This window comes from Choloepus didactylus, chromosome 15 (assembly GCF_015220235.1).
Source record: "Choloepus didactylus isolate mChoDid1 chromosome 15, mChoDid1.pri, whole genome shotgun sequence".
Lineage (NCBI taxonomy): Eukaryota > Metazoa > Chordata > Mammalia > Pilosa > Megalonychidae > Choloepus > Choloepus didactylus.
The window spans coordinates 45,123,832-45,136,592 of record NC_051321.1 but is presented as its reverse complement, the minus strand read 5'-3'; the positions used below and the strand labels follow the sequence as shown (position 1 = coordinate 45,136,592).

Sequence of the window (12,761 nt, the reverse complement as noted above, 5' to 3'; positions counted from 1 at the left end):
CTGGCGTACATTCTATCTGAGGGATTGTGTGGTACTGACCCTGAAGAAGGGTGAAATTTCTGGATGGATAAGTGGGATCTTATAATCTCAGGATTTCCATGAGCTGAGGGGAGGAAAGGAGGAAGGAGCATATTCCTGCTACTTCCTGTACCTGGGCAAGGGTGTGGTGGCAGGACAGACAGGATGCTGTGGCTGAGGAGTGATGGAGACTGTCTTTGTTGGCTAAAGCTGACAAAATGCAGTATACCAGAAAAGGGTTGTCTTTTACAGTGAACATTTATTAGCTTACAAGTTTACAGTTCTGAGGCTAAAAATGTCCAAATCAAGGCATCAACAGGTGATGCTTTCTCCCCAAAGACTGGCCGCTGCATCCTCAGCTCCTCTGTCCCATGGCCAGGCACATGGTGATGTCTGCTCATCTCTCTGTTCTCTCCCAGGTTTCGTTGCTTCACCTTTTGGCTACCTTCCTGTTTCTGTGGGTTTCTTTCTGTTTTCTGTGTGTCTTCTCTCAGCTTCACTGGCTTTTCTCTCTGAGCTTCTCTGTGTGAGTCTCTGAATTTCATCTCTTATAAAGGACTCCAGTAAGAGGATTAAGACCCACCTAAGGTTCGCCTCAACCAAAACAGCCTAATCAAAAAGTCCCCCCCACAATAGGTCTACACCCACAGGAATGATTAGCTTTCAGAACATGATCTTTTCTGGGGTACATACAACTTCAGACCATCACAGAGACCATGTTTTCCTTATTAGGTCTGGCAGAAGTCTACCGTTGGCTCCAGGTTAAACTGACTAAACAAAGACTCAAAGTATTAGACACGATAGAAATTTGTTTCTTAGAAAGATCTGAGTGTGAGCAAACTCGGGTGTCCTTTTTTCTTCTTGCATTGCCCTTGCTTGCCCTCATGATTCAAGATGGCTCACCTGCGTGGCAGCTGGCAGGAAGGGAAGGGGTGCTGGAGAAGGCCGTGTCCTTTCCCTTTAAGGGCAGAACACTGTTCTAATGCTTCCAATTTTTAAAATCATTTGCTGTCTCCTCTTCTTTATTTATTATTATTTGAGGCTGCTTCTTTTAGTAACCACTAAAAGAAATAATTCTCAGCTTTTGTAAGGCCCTGACAAATAGCTGACTAGGATTTCCTTATATTCTCCCTCCCTTTCCACACACCCCATAAGCTTTGTTCTGTTTCCTGAGCTCTTTTAAAGTCTTTTTTTCTGGTTTATTTCTTCTCACTGAGAAATGGTAATTCCCCAAATGGGATCACCTACATTCAGTGGTGCCAGAATTATTAACTTGTGTTTTAAACTATACAGCAACTCTGGCTCTCTCTAGGTCATTTCTTTCTTGGACGTTTCTGCAACCTGCAGTCTTAGGTCTTAATGTTTATTCCAGGGATTGCTGGAGAGGATAAATGGGAAAGACTAGAACATGATGAACGACCTTCCTTGAGATTCCTCAGCCATGGGTTCAGGCCAGATAATTGCAAGGAAGGGTTGACCAATATTCTTCTGAGAATTCTAGAATCATGGAATGTCTTGAAAGAATGTCAGAGATTAAGAACTGAGGAGAAGATACATATCCAAATTATCTAAGTCATTACTGGGATATGAAGGCCAAAATAAACTCAGAAGAAGTGGTAAGCAGTGATGCAGAGCTTGGCCTAAACTAGCATAAAAAGGAAGGGGAGTGGGCATTGGGTATATTCACTTAACTTCTCTGAGCCTCAGTTTCTTCAACTGCAAAATAAAGATTCTAATAATAGCTGACACTTATGTAATATTGACTGAGTACTAGTAAGCACTTTACATGCTAACTCATTTAATCCTTACCACCACCACAAATATGACGTGGATAACCATTGTTTCCCCATTTGTCAGAAAGGTTGCGTAACTCACCTGCACCCACATAGCTAGTGTATTAGTTTTCTGTTGCTGTGTTACAAATCACCAGGTGATTAATGGTTTTAAACAACATGTTTATTATCTCACAGTTGTGTGGGTCCGGAGTCCAGGGCAGCTCCCTGGGTCCTCTGCTCATGGTCTTACCTCCCAGGCTGCAATCAGGGAGTGGAACAGGGCTGTCTTCTTACCTAGGGCTCGGAGTCCTCTTCCAGACTCACATGGTTGTTGGTGGAATTCATTGCCTTGCAGCTGCAGACGTCACAGTGACTTGCTTCTTCACGGCCAGCGGGAGAGTGTCTCCCTCTTTTAAAGGGCCCATCTGATTAGGTTGGCCCACACAGGCTAATTTCCCCTGTGATTAAAATCAACTGATTAGGAGCCTTAACACATCTGAAAAGTCTTTTCATCTTTACCATATGACATAAAATGGGAGTGAGAGCCTGTCGTCTTTGGCATATTCTATTGGTTTAAAAGCAAGTTAGGAGAACCTAAGATGGCAGTTAGGTGAGACAGGGCAAAAAAAAACACCTCCATGAAAAATACTAGATAAAAGCCAGAAAGTGACCCAGAACACCAGTTCCAGTGATGCACCAGCCGGACAAGGTCTGCTAAATCCACAGGGACCGTGCACTTGGTGAAACCGGGAGTCTGCGTTCTGAAACGACACCGCGCACACGCCACAATATCGGCCGTGGACAGTGGCCTTTGGTGCACATGCAGCTGGTTGTCCCGGAGCTGGGAAGGCGGAGCTCTGCGAGGAGGGGGAGATTAACACTCCCCATTCAGCCATCTTAGCAGCGGGCTTGGAGCACACCTGCACGGCCCGGCGGCCCAGGGCTTCCCTGGCGGGCCGTCGCGCACTTGTGATGTGGCACAGCCTTCCCTCAGCAGAGGTCCTGGAAAAGCACAGCTGAGAGGGCTCGGAAATCCCAGGGACCCTACGCAAATGCCAGGGACTTGTGGGTCAGCAGCAGAGACAATCTGAGGCAACACTGAAATGAAGGCTTAGACTCTTGCAACAGCCTTAAACCTCCAGGAACACCTGGGAGGTTTGATTATTAAAGTTGCCCTGCTTCCCTAACCACCCAGACACATGCCCCACATTCAGGGCAGACAGCACCAACAACACACCCAAACTTAGTGCATCAGTTGAACCCCACAAGAATCAGATGCCCACACACCACAAAGACGAAGTTGGGGAGAATAGACTTGAGGGGAATAGGTGACTCATGGACGCCATCTGCTGGTTAGAGAAAGTATACGCCATAAGCTGTAGATCTGAAAAATTAGCGGTATTTTTTATATCCGGAAAGAACCCTATCAAGTAAAGCAAATGCCAAGAGGCCAAAAACAACAGAAAATCTTAAAGCATATGATAAAACCAGATGAAATGGAGAACCCAAACCCAAACCCCCAAATCAAAAGATCAGAGGAGACACAGTACTTGGTGCAATTAATCAAAGAATTAAGGATAAACAGTGACAGCATGGCACAGGATATAAAAGACATAAAGAATACCCTAGAAGAGCATAAAGAAGAAATTGCAAGAGTAAATAAAAAAATAGAAGATCTTATGGAAATAAACTGTTGGCCAAATTCAAAAGACTCTGGATACTCAGAATACAAGATTAGAGGAAGCTGAACAATGACTCACTGTCCTTGAGGACCACAGAACAGAAAATGAAAGAACAAAAGAAAGAATGGGGAAAAAATAAAAAAAATTGAAATGGATTTCAGGGATATGATAGATAAAATAAAACGTCCAAATTTAAGACTCATTGGTGTCCCAGAAGGGGAAGAGAAGGGTAAAGGTCTAGAAAGAGTATTCAAAGAAATTGTTGGGGAAAACTTCCCAAACCTTCTACACAATATAAATACACAAAGCATAAATGTCCAGCAAACTCCAAATAGAATAAATCCAAATAAACCCACTCCAAGACATATTCTAATGAGAATACTGAAAAGAAGGAGCAAGTTCTGAAAGCAGCAAGAGAAAAGCAACTCACCACACCCAAAGGAAACAACGTAAGACTAAATAGTGACTACTCAGCGGCCAACATGGAGGCGAGAAGGCAGTGGCATGACATATTTAAAATTCTGAGAGAGAAAAATTTCCAACCAAGAATACTTTATCCAGCAAAACTCTCCTTCAGATTTGAGGGGGAGCTTAAATTTTTCACAGACAAACAAATGCTAAGAGATTTTGCTAATAAAAGACCTGCCCTACTTCAGATACTAAAGGGGCCCTACCGACAGAGAAACAAAGGAGAGAGGGATATAGAGAAATTTAACAGACATATATAGAACATTACATCCCAAATCACCAGGACACACAATCTTCTATAGTGATCACAGATCTTTCTCCAGAATAGACCATATGCTGGGACATAAAACAAGCCTCAAAAAATTTAAAAGAAAATTGAATTTATTCAAAGCACATTCTCTGACCACAATGGAATACAAATAGAAGTCAATAACCATCAGAGACTTAGAAAATTCACAAACAACTGAAGGGTAAAAATGAGGGGGAGATGAAAACATTCCTGGATAATCAAAAGCTGAGGGACTTCATCACCAGTAAATCAGTCCTATAAGAAATGCTAAAGGGAATTGAGCAGGTGGAAAGGAAGGGACACTAAACAATAGAATGAAACCACATGAAGAAATAAAGATTTCCAGTAAAGATCACATGGTAAATATAAATACCAATACTACTGTATTTTTGATTTGTAACTCCACTGTTTACTTCCTACAGGATCTGAAATACATAAACAGTAATGATGAATCAGTGGTTTTGGACTCAATGTAAAATATGTAATTTTTGACAAGAACTACATAAAGGTAGGGGAATGGGGGAGTATAGGAACATAGTTTACGTGTTCTACTGAAGTTAAGTTGGTATCAAAAAAAAACAAGATTGTTATAGATTTAAGAGGTTAAATTTAACCCCCATGGTAAATACAAAGAAAGTACCAGAGAATATGACCATAGAGATGAAAAGTGGAGTATGGGTTCTGAGAAGTGGGGGAGGGGGCAATGGGGAGTTAAGAAATGAGTGTAGGGTTTCTGTTCGAGGTGAAGGGAAATTTCTAGTAATGGATGGTGGGAAGGTGATAGCATTGCAACATTCTAAATATGATTAATCCCACTAATGGAATGCTAGGGAGGGGTTGGAATGGGAAGATTTAGGCTGTATATATGTTTTCACAATTGGAAAAAAAAAAAGTCTAAATAGATAATGACAATTAAATGCCAAGGATGATCCTGGATGGGATCTGAGGATGGAGGAGAGGAGGCTCAAAGGGACACAGATGGGACACACACACACACAAAAGGAAATATAGAATGTAAGCTTTGTATCAAGGTTGAATTTCTTGAACTTCTTAGCTGCGCTTAATGAGATTGCATAAAAGAATGTTCTTGTCCATGGGAAAGGTATATGTGAATTATAGTGTTTGTTCAAGGATATGTGCAGCTTGCTCTCATATGTTCAGAAGACAGAGCAATAGATGATGGATGATAGGGAGGGAGGGAGGGAAAGAAAGAAACAGTGTGACAGAATGTTAAAGTTGGTGGATCAGGGTATCGGGAGGTGGGGTCAGGATATGCTGGAGTTCTGTGTATGGGGTTTGTATTGTTTTTGCAGCTGTTCCTGTAAGTTTGAATTTATTTCAAATTAAAATTAAAAAAAAAAAAAGCAAGTTACAGGTCCACTCAGGGGCAGAGTTTACACACCGCCATGGTACAAAGGAACAGGAATCACGGGAGCCATCTTGGATTCTGCCTCTCATGGTGAGTCTGTGGGAAGGCTTGGTTTAAACCCAGCCTGTCTGGCTCATAGTCCGTGCTCTTGCCCATCATGATATTCTTGCTCCTTTTGGGGAAAGTAAACCTACTTGATAACGTTGTGCAGAGTTCCAAATAGGATAATACGCAGCAGATCCATATTGGGTGCTGGCCAGATATAAATTCCATTCCCACCTCTTGAAGAAACCATATCCACCTACAGTTTTAGATTTTCAGGGAGAGATTTCCAACAGTCTCTCTAGAAACTAAGGTTTTTGTATATGTTAATTTAACTTGTTCATGTACTTCTGAAGCGGAAATAGCCTTGGTGTTGGGGACTGGGTTCTAACCCTAGTTCTGCTTTTTGTCTTTGAAACAGATGAAGTGATTGTGAAGACAGAGTGAACACCTTCATTTGCAGAAAGGACAACATGGATCAGCCATTTACTGTGAATTCTCTGGTAGGTAGCACCATCCGACTTCCATGTGGTTGAAAAACCCAAAAAGAAGAACAGAAATATACCAAATGTGAAATGAGTCAGAGTTACTTCAAGATGTTTGGCATTTATAGTTTTTCATCCATCTGTGTGGTTGTCTCCTTTGAGGAAGTGATTAATAAAGCCATCTTCTTTAGAATTAGAAATAAAGGTGTGAAATTTTAATGTGTGGCTAGATTCCAGGAGTGTAGGCCTTTGTTAGAGCACTGGAGAGAAGAATTTCTTTGCTGGCATCATAGGAGGTACTCAATCTGTGTCTCAATTGCTCTACAGATAAAAATTGGAGGCTTACCTTGTGTGGTAATGACTGAGGAAAAAATTATATCTTTAACACTTAGATATTGCTTTGGTCCCTTGTAGTAAATGTCAATGTCTGCATACTTGAAACTCTTGCTCTTCTTGGTTTTTCCCTTATTGTCTAACACTGAACGTTTTCTCTAGCTATATCTTAGAAGAGGAAAGGAGAGGGAATGATAGGGGCCTTGGGACAGATGTGCTTATTCATTATCCCTGTTCAGTCTCTGAGTGTGAATATAGGTACATTATATAACCTCCATGGTCCTGTTTTTGTACCTTGTGCCTTATGGCAACTGAAAACAATATTCCTAATATTCCCAGCCTACTATGGGGCTCAATAAATGGAAGCTGCCATTACTATTCCTTTCCTTCAGGCTCCCACCGTCCGCTGCCCAGCCCACTCACTCTCACACACAAAACCCAGCACCGGAACAGAAAGAAATCGAGGGTCTGGTTCTTGCTCTGAAATAGGTTTTGATCTCTCTGTTCCAAGAAAGTCCTTCACAGGAGCTCTGTTGGCTTGAGCGTGTATTTGGGGAGTAGAGAATTGCAGGAACTTTTTTACTTTCTGAACCCATGTTGTCAATCCATTGTGGGATAAGAAAGGCTGCCCCATTTCCACCTCTGCAGAGGAAGGAATCAACCTTATGGCGTGCCTAGTGTCTTTTTCTAGGATATGATGTAGGAATAATTAACATTTTAGTGTACATGTCAATGTGAAAATGAGCCCTAAGGCTTTTTTCATCTGGAAAACTTGTGTTTTCATCCAAGAAACTCACATATATAAATTGATGAGGACTTTAGTTGTGTCCCAGTTTATCTCTGAAATCAACTCTAAATTTAGGAAGGATAACTATTCAGTAAAAGAAAAATAAATCTTATGTTTATCCTCAGATTAAAAAGGTAATCTAATTATAGTCATGTAGCTTCTTTCCTCTCTCCCTCACTTATTTCTCTCATTTATTTGATAAACATTTATTGATTCTCATCTGTGTTGCAGGAGATATGCTATGTCCTAGAGAACAGACAAGGATAGAAAATGATTCCTTTCCCTCAAGAAGTTCATAAAAGGGTGGGAAACCTTGTAGAGAGATAATTATAATTCATTGTGGGTTGGGTAGTAGTCAAAATTTGGACAAATTCCTTTTGTAAATACAGGAGGCTGGAAGCCTTCTTTAGAATATGCCCTAATTTCCGTAGACTTTTTTCCAGTCATTTTCTGATGTCATTGGGGCATTGATATCTGGCTGAATGACATGATTTCCATTAGTTCTGCTGAGTTCTACAGGTGAGTGTGGTCAGGAAAAAATGAATCTAGTGCTGTGGTGTTTGAAACTTCTCAGTTGGAGAAGATCCTGCGTGCTCAAACCTGACGCTCAGAACTCATGACCTCCAATTCCTATTTCTCTGAAGGGGGAAAGCCTCTCATAGCATCTCTGAAACTGGAAGGTCTTTCAGAGAATTAGAACAGCAAAACAATGTGTGGATAGAAAAATGTGTACTTCAATTTGAGAGGCAGTCACTCAGGAAGGGCGGCGTGTTAGTGTGCTGCCAGCCGCGCCTCAGCTCTCGGCACTCTGGACCAGTAGAGAATGGATGTGAGATCCAGGTGAGGCTCCAAGCCAGGTGTGTGCTTCACTCCTAGTCACCTGGAATAAAGGGCTTCTTATCTCTTTTTCTTTAAATTGAACTGGCCACCCACTTGGTCACAGGTGGGATAGCTGGAGACCTTCGGGGCAAGGCAGGCAGGCCCTGTGAGCTGCCTTGGGGAGAAGAAATAGGAAGGAAGACCCATCCATTTTGCTTCAGGTCAGGTCAAAAGAGAAAGAGAAGGTGCAGGAGGCCTGGCCTGCTTCTGACTTAATGGGGCCTTGAGACACAAGTTTATTGCACCCTGGTTATACATTAAGCCTTTAGGAGAATCATTTCTAGTCTCTGGGAAGCTATCTGATATAAAATTAGCACCAAAGTAGACCAGATGGCATTGGAGAAAATATCCCACCTCTAAGTCACTGTACCCTGGTTCAGTAACTCACGGCCAGACTAAAACTATATTTACCTTGATTTCTTTGATAGCTTTCTGCAGACCTCAATTAAGTAATTGCTTTCACTATAGTGTGATCTGCCTTTCAATGACTGAGGACTCAGGAAGCTAAGTTAGTTCTGGACTAACTCCATTTTTGGAGATCAGATGATGGTAGCGTGGTCTAAAGCAGTGCTTCTCAAGCTTTGGCTTGCATAAATATCTCCAGGAGCATGAGTTCAAATATCCATACTGGCTCCCACCACCAGCCATTCTGACTGTGTAGCTGTGAGGCAGGTCTGTTAGATGCATTTTTAAGAAACTCCCAGGTGAGGCTGATGCTGCTGGTGTATGGACCACGCTTTGAGAGACACTAGTCTAGAGCAAGGATCAGCAAACTAGGGCCAAATTCATTTCCTGGTTTTTGTGTATAAACATTTTTGGAGCACAGCCATACTCATTTGCTTACATATTGTTTGTGGCTGCTTTCATGTTGGCTGAGCTGAATGTTTGCAACAGAGACTGTACGTCCTGCAAAGCCTAAAATTATTTAATATCTTGTCTTTTTCCAGGAAATATTTGCCAACCTCTGGTCTGAAGCACTCCCTTTTTATTGACTAATTGAATAATTATCCTGAATGTGTATATTCTGTGCTTTTCTAAATGTGTGTAGATGCTGTTTTCATGAATAAAGGATACATTTATTAATTAATATCACTGCCTTTTTCATAGTAACTTTTGAATCATTATTTTCTGTCAGGGCCTAATTAAAGGTAATTTAATTATTATTTAAAATAGTAATTTCTATTACATGAGTTCTAAGAGTCTTTTTTTCTATTAATGGCTAAACACATGTTTTTTCTTAAATTGTAGTTATATTATATAACATAAAATGTCTTTTAAACCATTTTTAAGTGTACAATTCAATGGCATTAATCTCATTTATAATATTGTGCTTTACCATCAACACCATCCATTCTGAGTCATTTTATATTAAAAATAAAGGGAAGAAGGGTGTCCTTATGCTTGAAAAGGCTTCTCCAGTGTTTATTTTTAGGGTTTTAGTCACTCAGTGAAGATACAGGGAGGTACGGAAGCTTCTTATTAAATTTAGATATGTTAGGAATAGATTGGACCCTTAAAGTGACATTGAAGCCAAGCTGCCTCTTGGAGACTCTTCAGAGCAGAATGACACGAGTCCTACCTGGCAGGAGCTTATCTCTTGGCCTGCTCCACGCAACCCAGGGTGGAAACATCCACAGGGATATAAATTTTACCTTAAATAACCTGTGTACCCAGGAACTGCCACATAATTATACCCTGTAACCTAGGAGAGCTTACCCTGATAAAAATGCATGTCTACTCCTCTACCCTGGAGATATGTGTCTTTCCGGTGTGTAGACCTTGGGTTTAACCAAAAGGACTTCACTTTTATGAAAATATTTTCACTCTTATGAAAATATGTCCTTAGTCATTGGTGTCAGGTATTGAATACAGAAAATGAATCCACAATTTCAGTCGTATTCTTATCTTATTATAATCAGAGATACAAATTTTGTTTTATAGAAAAAGTTAGCTGCTACGCCTGACCATACGGATGTCTCCTTAAGCCCAGAAGAGCGGGTTCGTGCCCTCAGCAAGCTTGGTTGTAATATTACGATCAATGAAGATATCACTCCACGCCGCTATTTCAGATCTGGGGTAGAAATGGAACGGATGGCATCTGTGTATTTGGAAGAAGGAAACTTGGAAAATGCCTTTGTTCTTTACAATAAATTTATAACGTAAGTCTTTTGTTTTGGAGGCCTTTGAAATGAGAAAACTGGAAAAATATTTATGTGATATTTTCATGTGGTTGTTTGCACACCAGGAACATTTTGACATTCAGACCAATTTTGCAGTGTTCCAAAAGCATTAATTGTTCAGGTTTTACATTACCAAGTAGTGTGCTTGAAGGCATCCCCTCATTCCTATCCCTAAAGGCTTAGGGATAGGAATAAGGTCAGGAGTGGGATGGGGCTCAGGGAAATGAGAACTCCCCACAGGCCAGCCAGCACAGTAACCTGCACATCCCTTTCTATAACACTCTTCACCACTATACTTTATTGTTTAATGCCTTTCTTCTCCCACAGGAATGTAAGCTTTTTGAGAGCAGGAGCCATACTGTGGTTCCATCTACAGCACCGGGAACATGTAATCAACATCTTTAAAATATGAATTGATGGGTGAGCCTGAGGGACCAGCTGGGAATCAGTCAAAGGATCCAATTAATTATAGGATGTAGGAGTCAGTTTCATGTAGTACTCAGTAATTTTTTTAAAAAAAGAATGGTTGATAACTTCACCCTACCTGGGAAAATCACTGGTTTCCAGAAAGTTAAGCTATAAATAAGAAATTGGAGGTTAATTGCCATTGAATTTAGGAATCTTCCAAAATTCTTAGATTTCTGAACTGTAAGTTACCAATTGATAATATGTTTTTCCCCTTCTGTTCGAGTTTTGCAGACACATCTGTGGAATCATTAGTGTGGCACAGGGGAAAGGCCACTATACACTCTGAGTTACTGAGTAATCTGAGTATTTGAATTCTGTTCTGTCATCAGCAGTGTGATGATTTGTAATTTAGTTATCCTCCTTGGGGTCTCAGCCCCTCATCTACAAATGAAAGACCTGCAGGAGACACTCTCTGAGGTCCCTTCTACTTATAAAGCCTTAGGCAACTAACAATTTAAGTAGTTCGTTTAAGCTTTGGTTTTCTCATTTGAGAAGTGGGAGTTATGATACCCTTCTTGTCTACCTTATCCTCTGAGATAAATGAGATGATGGATGTATGTGTGATTTGTAAACAGCAGGACATCAAGTAATTATAAGGTCTCATATATTAGTTGGTTAAAAAGAGCATTTACATCCTTAATCATCCACCAAGGAAGGACTGTTCCTTCACTTAACAACCATTTATTGAGCATTTATTATGAGCTGGGCACTCTTCTATGGGGGGTGGGAGGGGGCAGGGAGGAGGGCTGCATGGGGGGGGGCGTTGGGGGAAGACAGCTCTCCCTTGTCCCTGTGGAAGCAGTATCTTCAGTTTACCTGGAATTGATGTGCCTCCTTTGCTGTAGGGACTTCCCTCAATTTCTGCTGTTCCTTGTTCCTCGTAAAGGCAATGAGAAAATAATTAATTTCCATATTGGCAGTCAGCACCTCCAAATCCACTAGGGGTTCTGGTTGTCATTTTCCTTGGCTATGAATTTTCAGTTAAGAGTTTTTGATATATACAAGGATGACACCGCTAATTCATTAGTGGCGGTTTGATTCTTTTCCCAGGGTGAGAAGTGATTACATTCATCTTTTCAAACTCTTACATTTTTAAGTGACCCTCTCTGTGGCCAGCAGCACACATACATAATAAGATGATGCTCTGGTGGGGTTAAGAGAGCAGCCCAGGACCTGAGAAAGGACAGAGCTGTTGGTCTATTTAGGGAGTAGCTCTGATCTTAGTCCCATCAGCATGAGTGTTCAGTTTATTGAATTTTACTACCCTGTAATGCCTAACTAATGCAGATGGGAAGAATATAGGTTAAATAATTAATTATTAAACACATCATTTTTGAGAGGGTTGCTCATTCCCACATTAGAAGCCGTCATTGATTCTTTTCCTGTCATGTATTGCTAAGGCATGTTTTCTCTGTCTCCAGCTTGTTTGTAGAAAAGCTTCCCAATCATCGTGATTACCAGCAATGTGTGGTACCCGAAAAGCAGGACATCATGAAGGTATTGTGGGGTTGATTCTCCCCCGTGGGATCAAATGCTCCACAGATATCCATTAACCGTCCACAATCCATCTTCCTGTCCTTCTCTACCTCATCCTCTTGAGAGTTTAAGCACAAGCAATCCATTCCATTAGCCGTGATGTTTCAATTTCTTCTTAGATGTTTAATCATCATCACTGAACCACTATGGTGTGTCTAATTGAAACTGAGGGGGTGGGGACAGAAAAGAAAAAGGTCAAGAATGATTATCTTATGTTGTGAAGAAGAAATTATTTCACAATCCCTCCCAGAGATTGAAGGAATGGTAATATATTTCCCCATACTTGCCTGAGATTGTCCTTTTGGCTGGTTTTGATTATTCTATATAGCCCTGAACCCAATGAGTGTTTGAAAATCAGTGCTGATTCTTCAGGTAGCCAGCAAGTTTTAGTGATTTTCCTTTTATAGTGCTACCCTAATAGATAATAAAGTGTTTGGGAGGTGGCCTGAA

At 40.9% G+C, this 12,761-nt stretch overlaps 1 protein-coding gene across 2 annotated transcripts in view; it reads left to right on the top strand.

The window, feature by feature from the left end:
* Window positions 1-12,761, top strand: part of STAMBPL1 (STAM binding protein like 1) — a 41,424-nt gene that overhangs the window by 15,533 nt on the left and 13,130 nt on the right. Inside the window, exons 1-4 of one of the 2 annotated variants that reach the window (XM_037804071.1) lie at window positions 5,556-5,691; window positions 6,065-6,146; window positions 10,069-10,286; window positions 12,197-12,272. In XM_037804071.1, the coding sequence (XP_037659999.1) occupies window positions 6,117-6,146; window positions 10,069-10,286; window positions 12,197-12,272 (324 nt within the window). In that variant the 5' untranslated portion in view covers window positions 5,556-5,691; window positions 6,065-6,116. Of the gene's footprint in view, window positions 1-5,555; window positions 5,692-6,064; window positions 6,147-10,068; window positions 10,287-12,196; window positions 12,273-12,761 lie in introns of those variants that run through there. The other variant, XM_037804070.1, reaches the window with a different exon arrangement.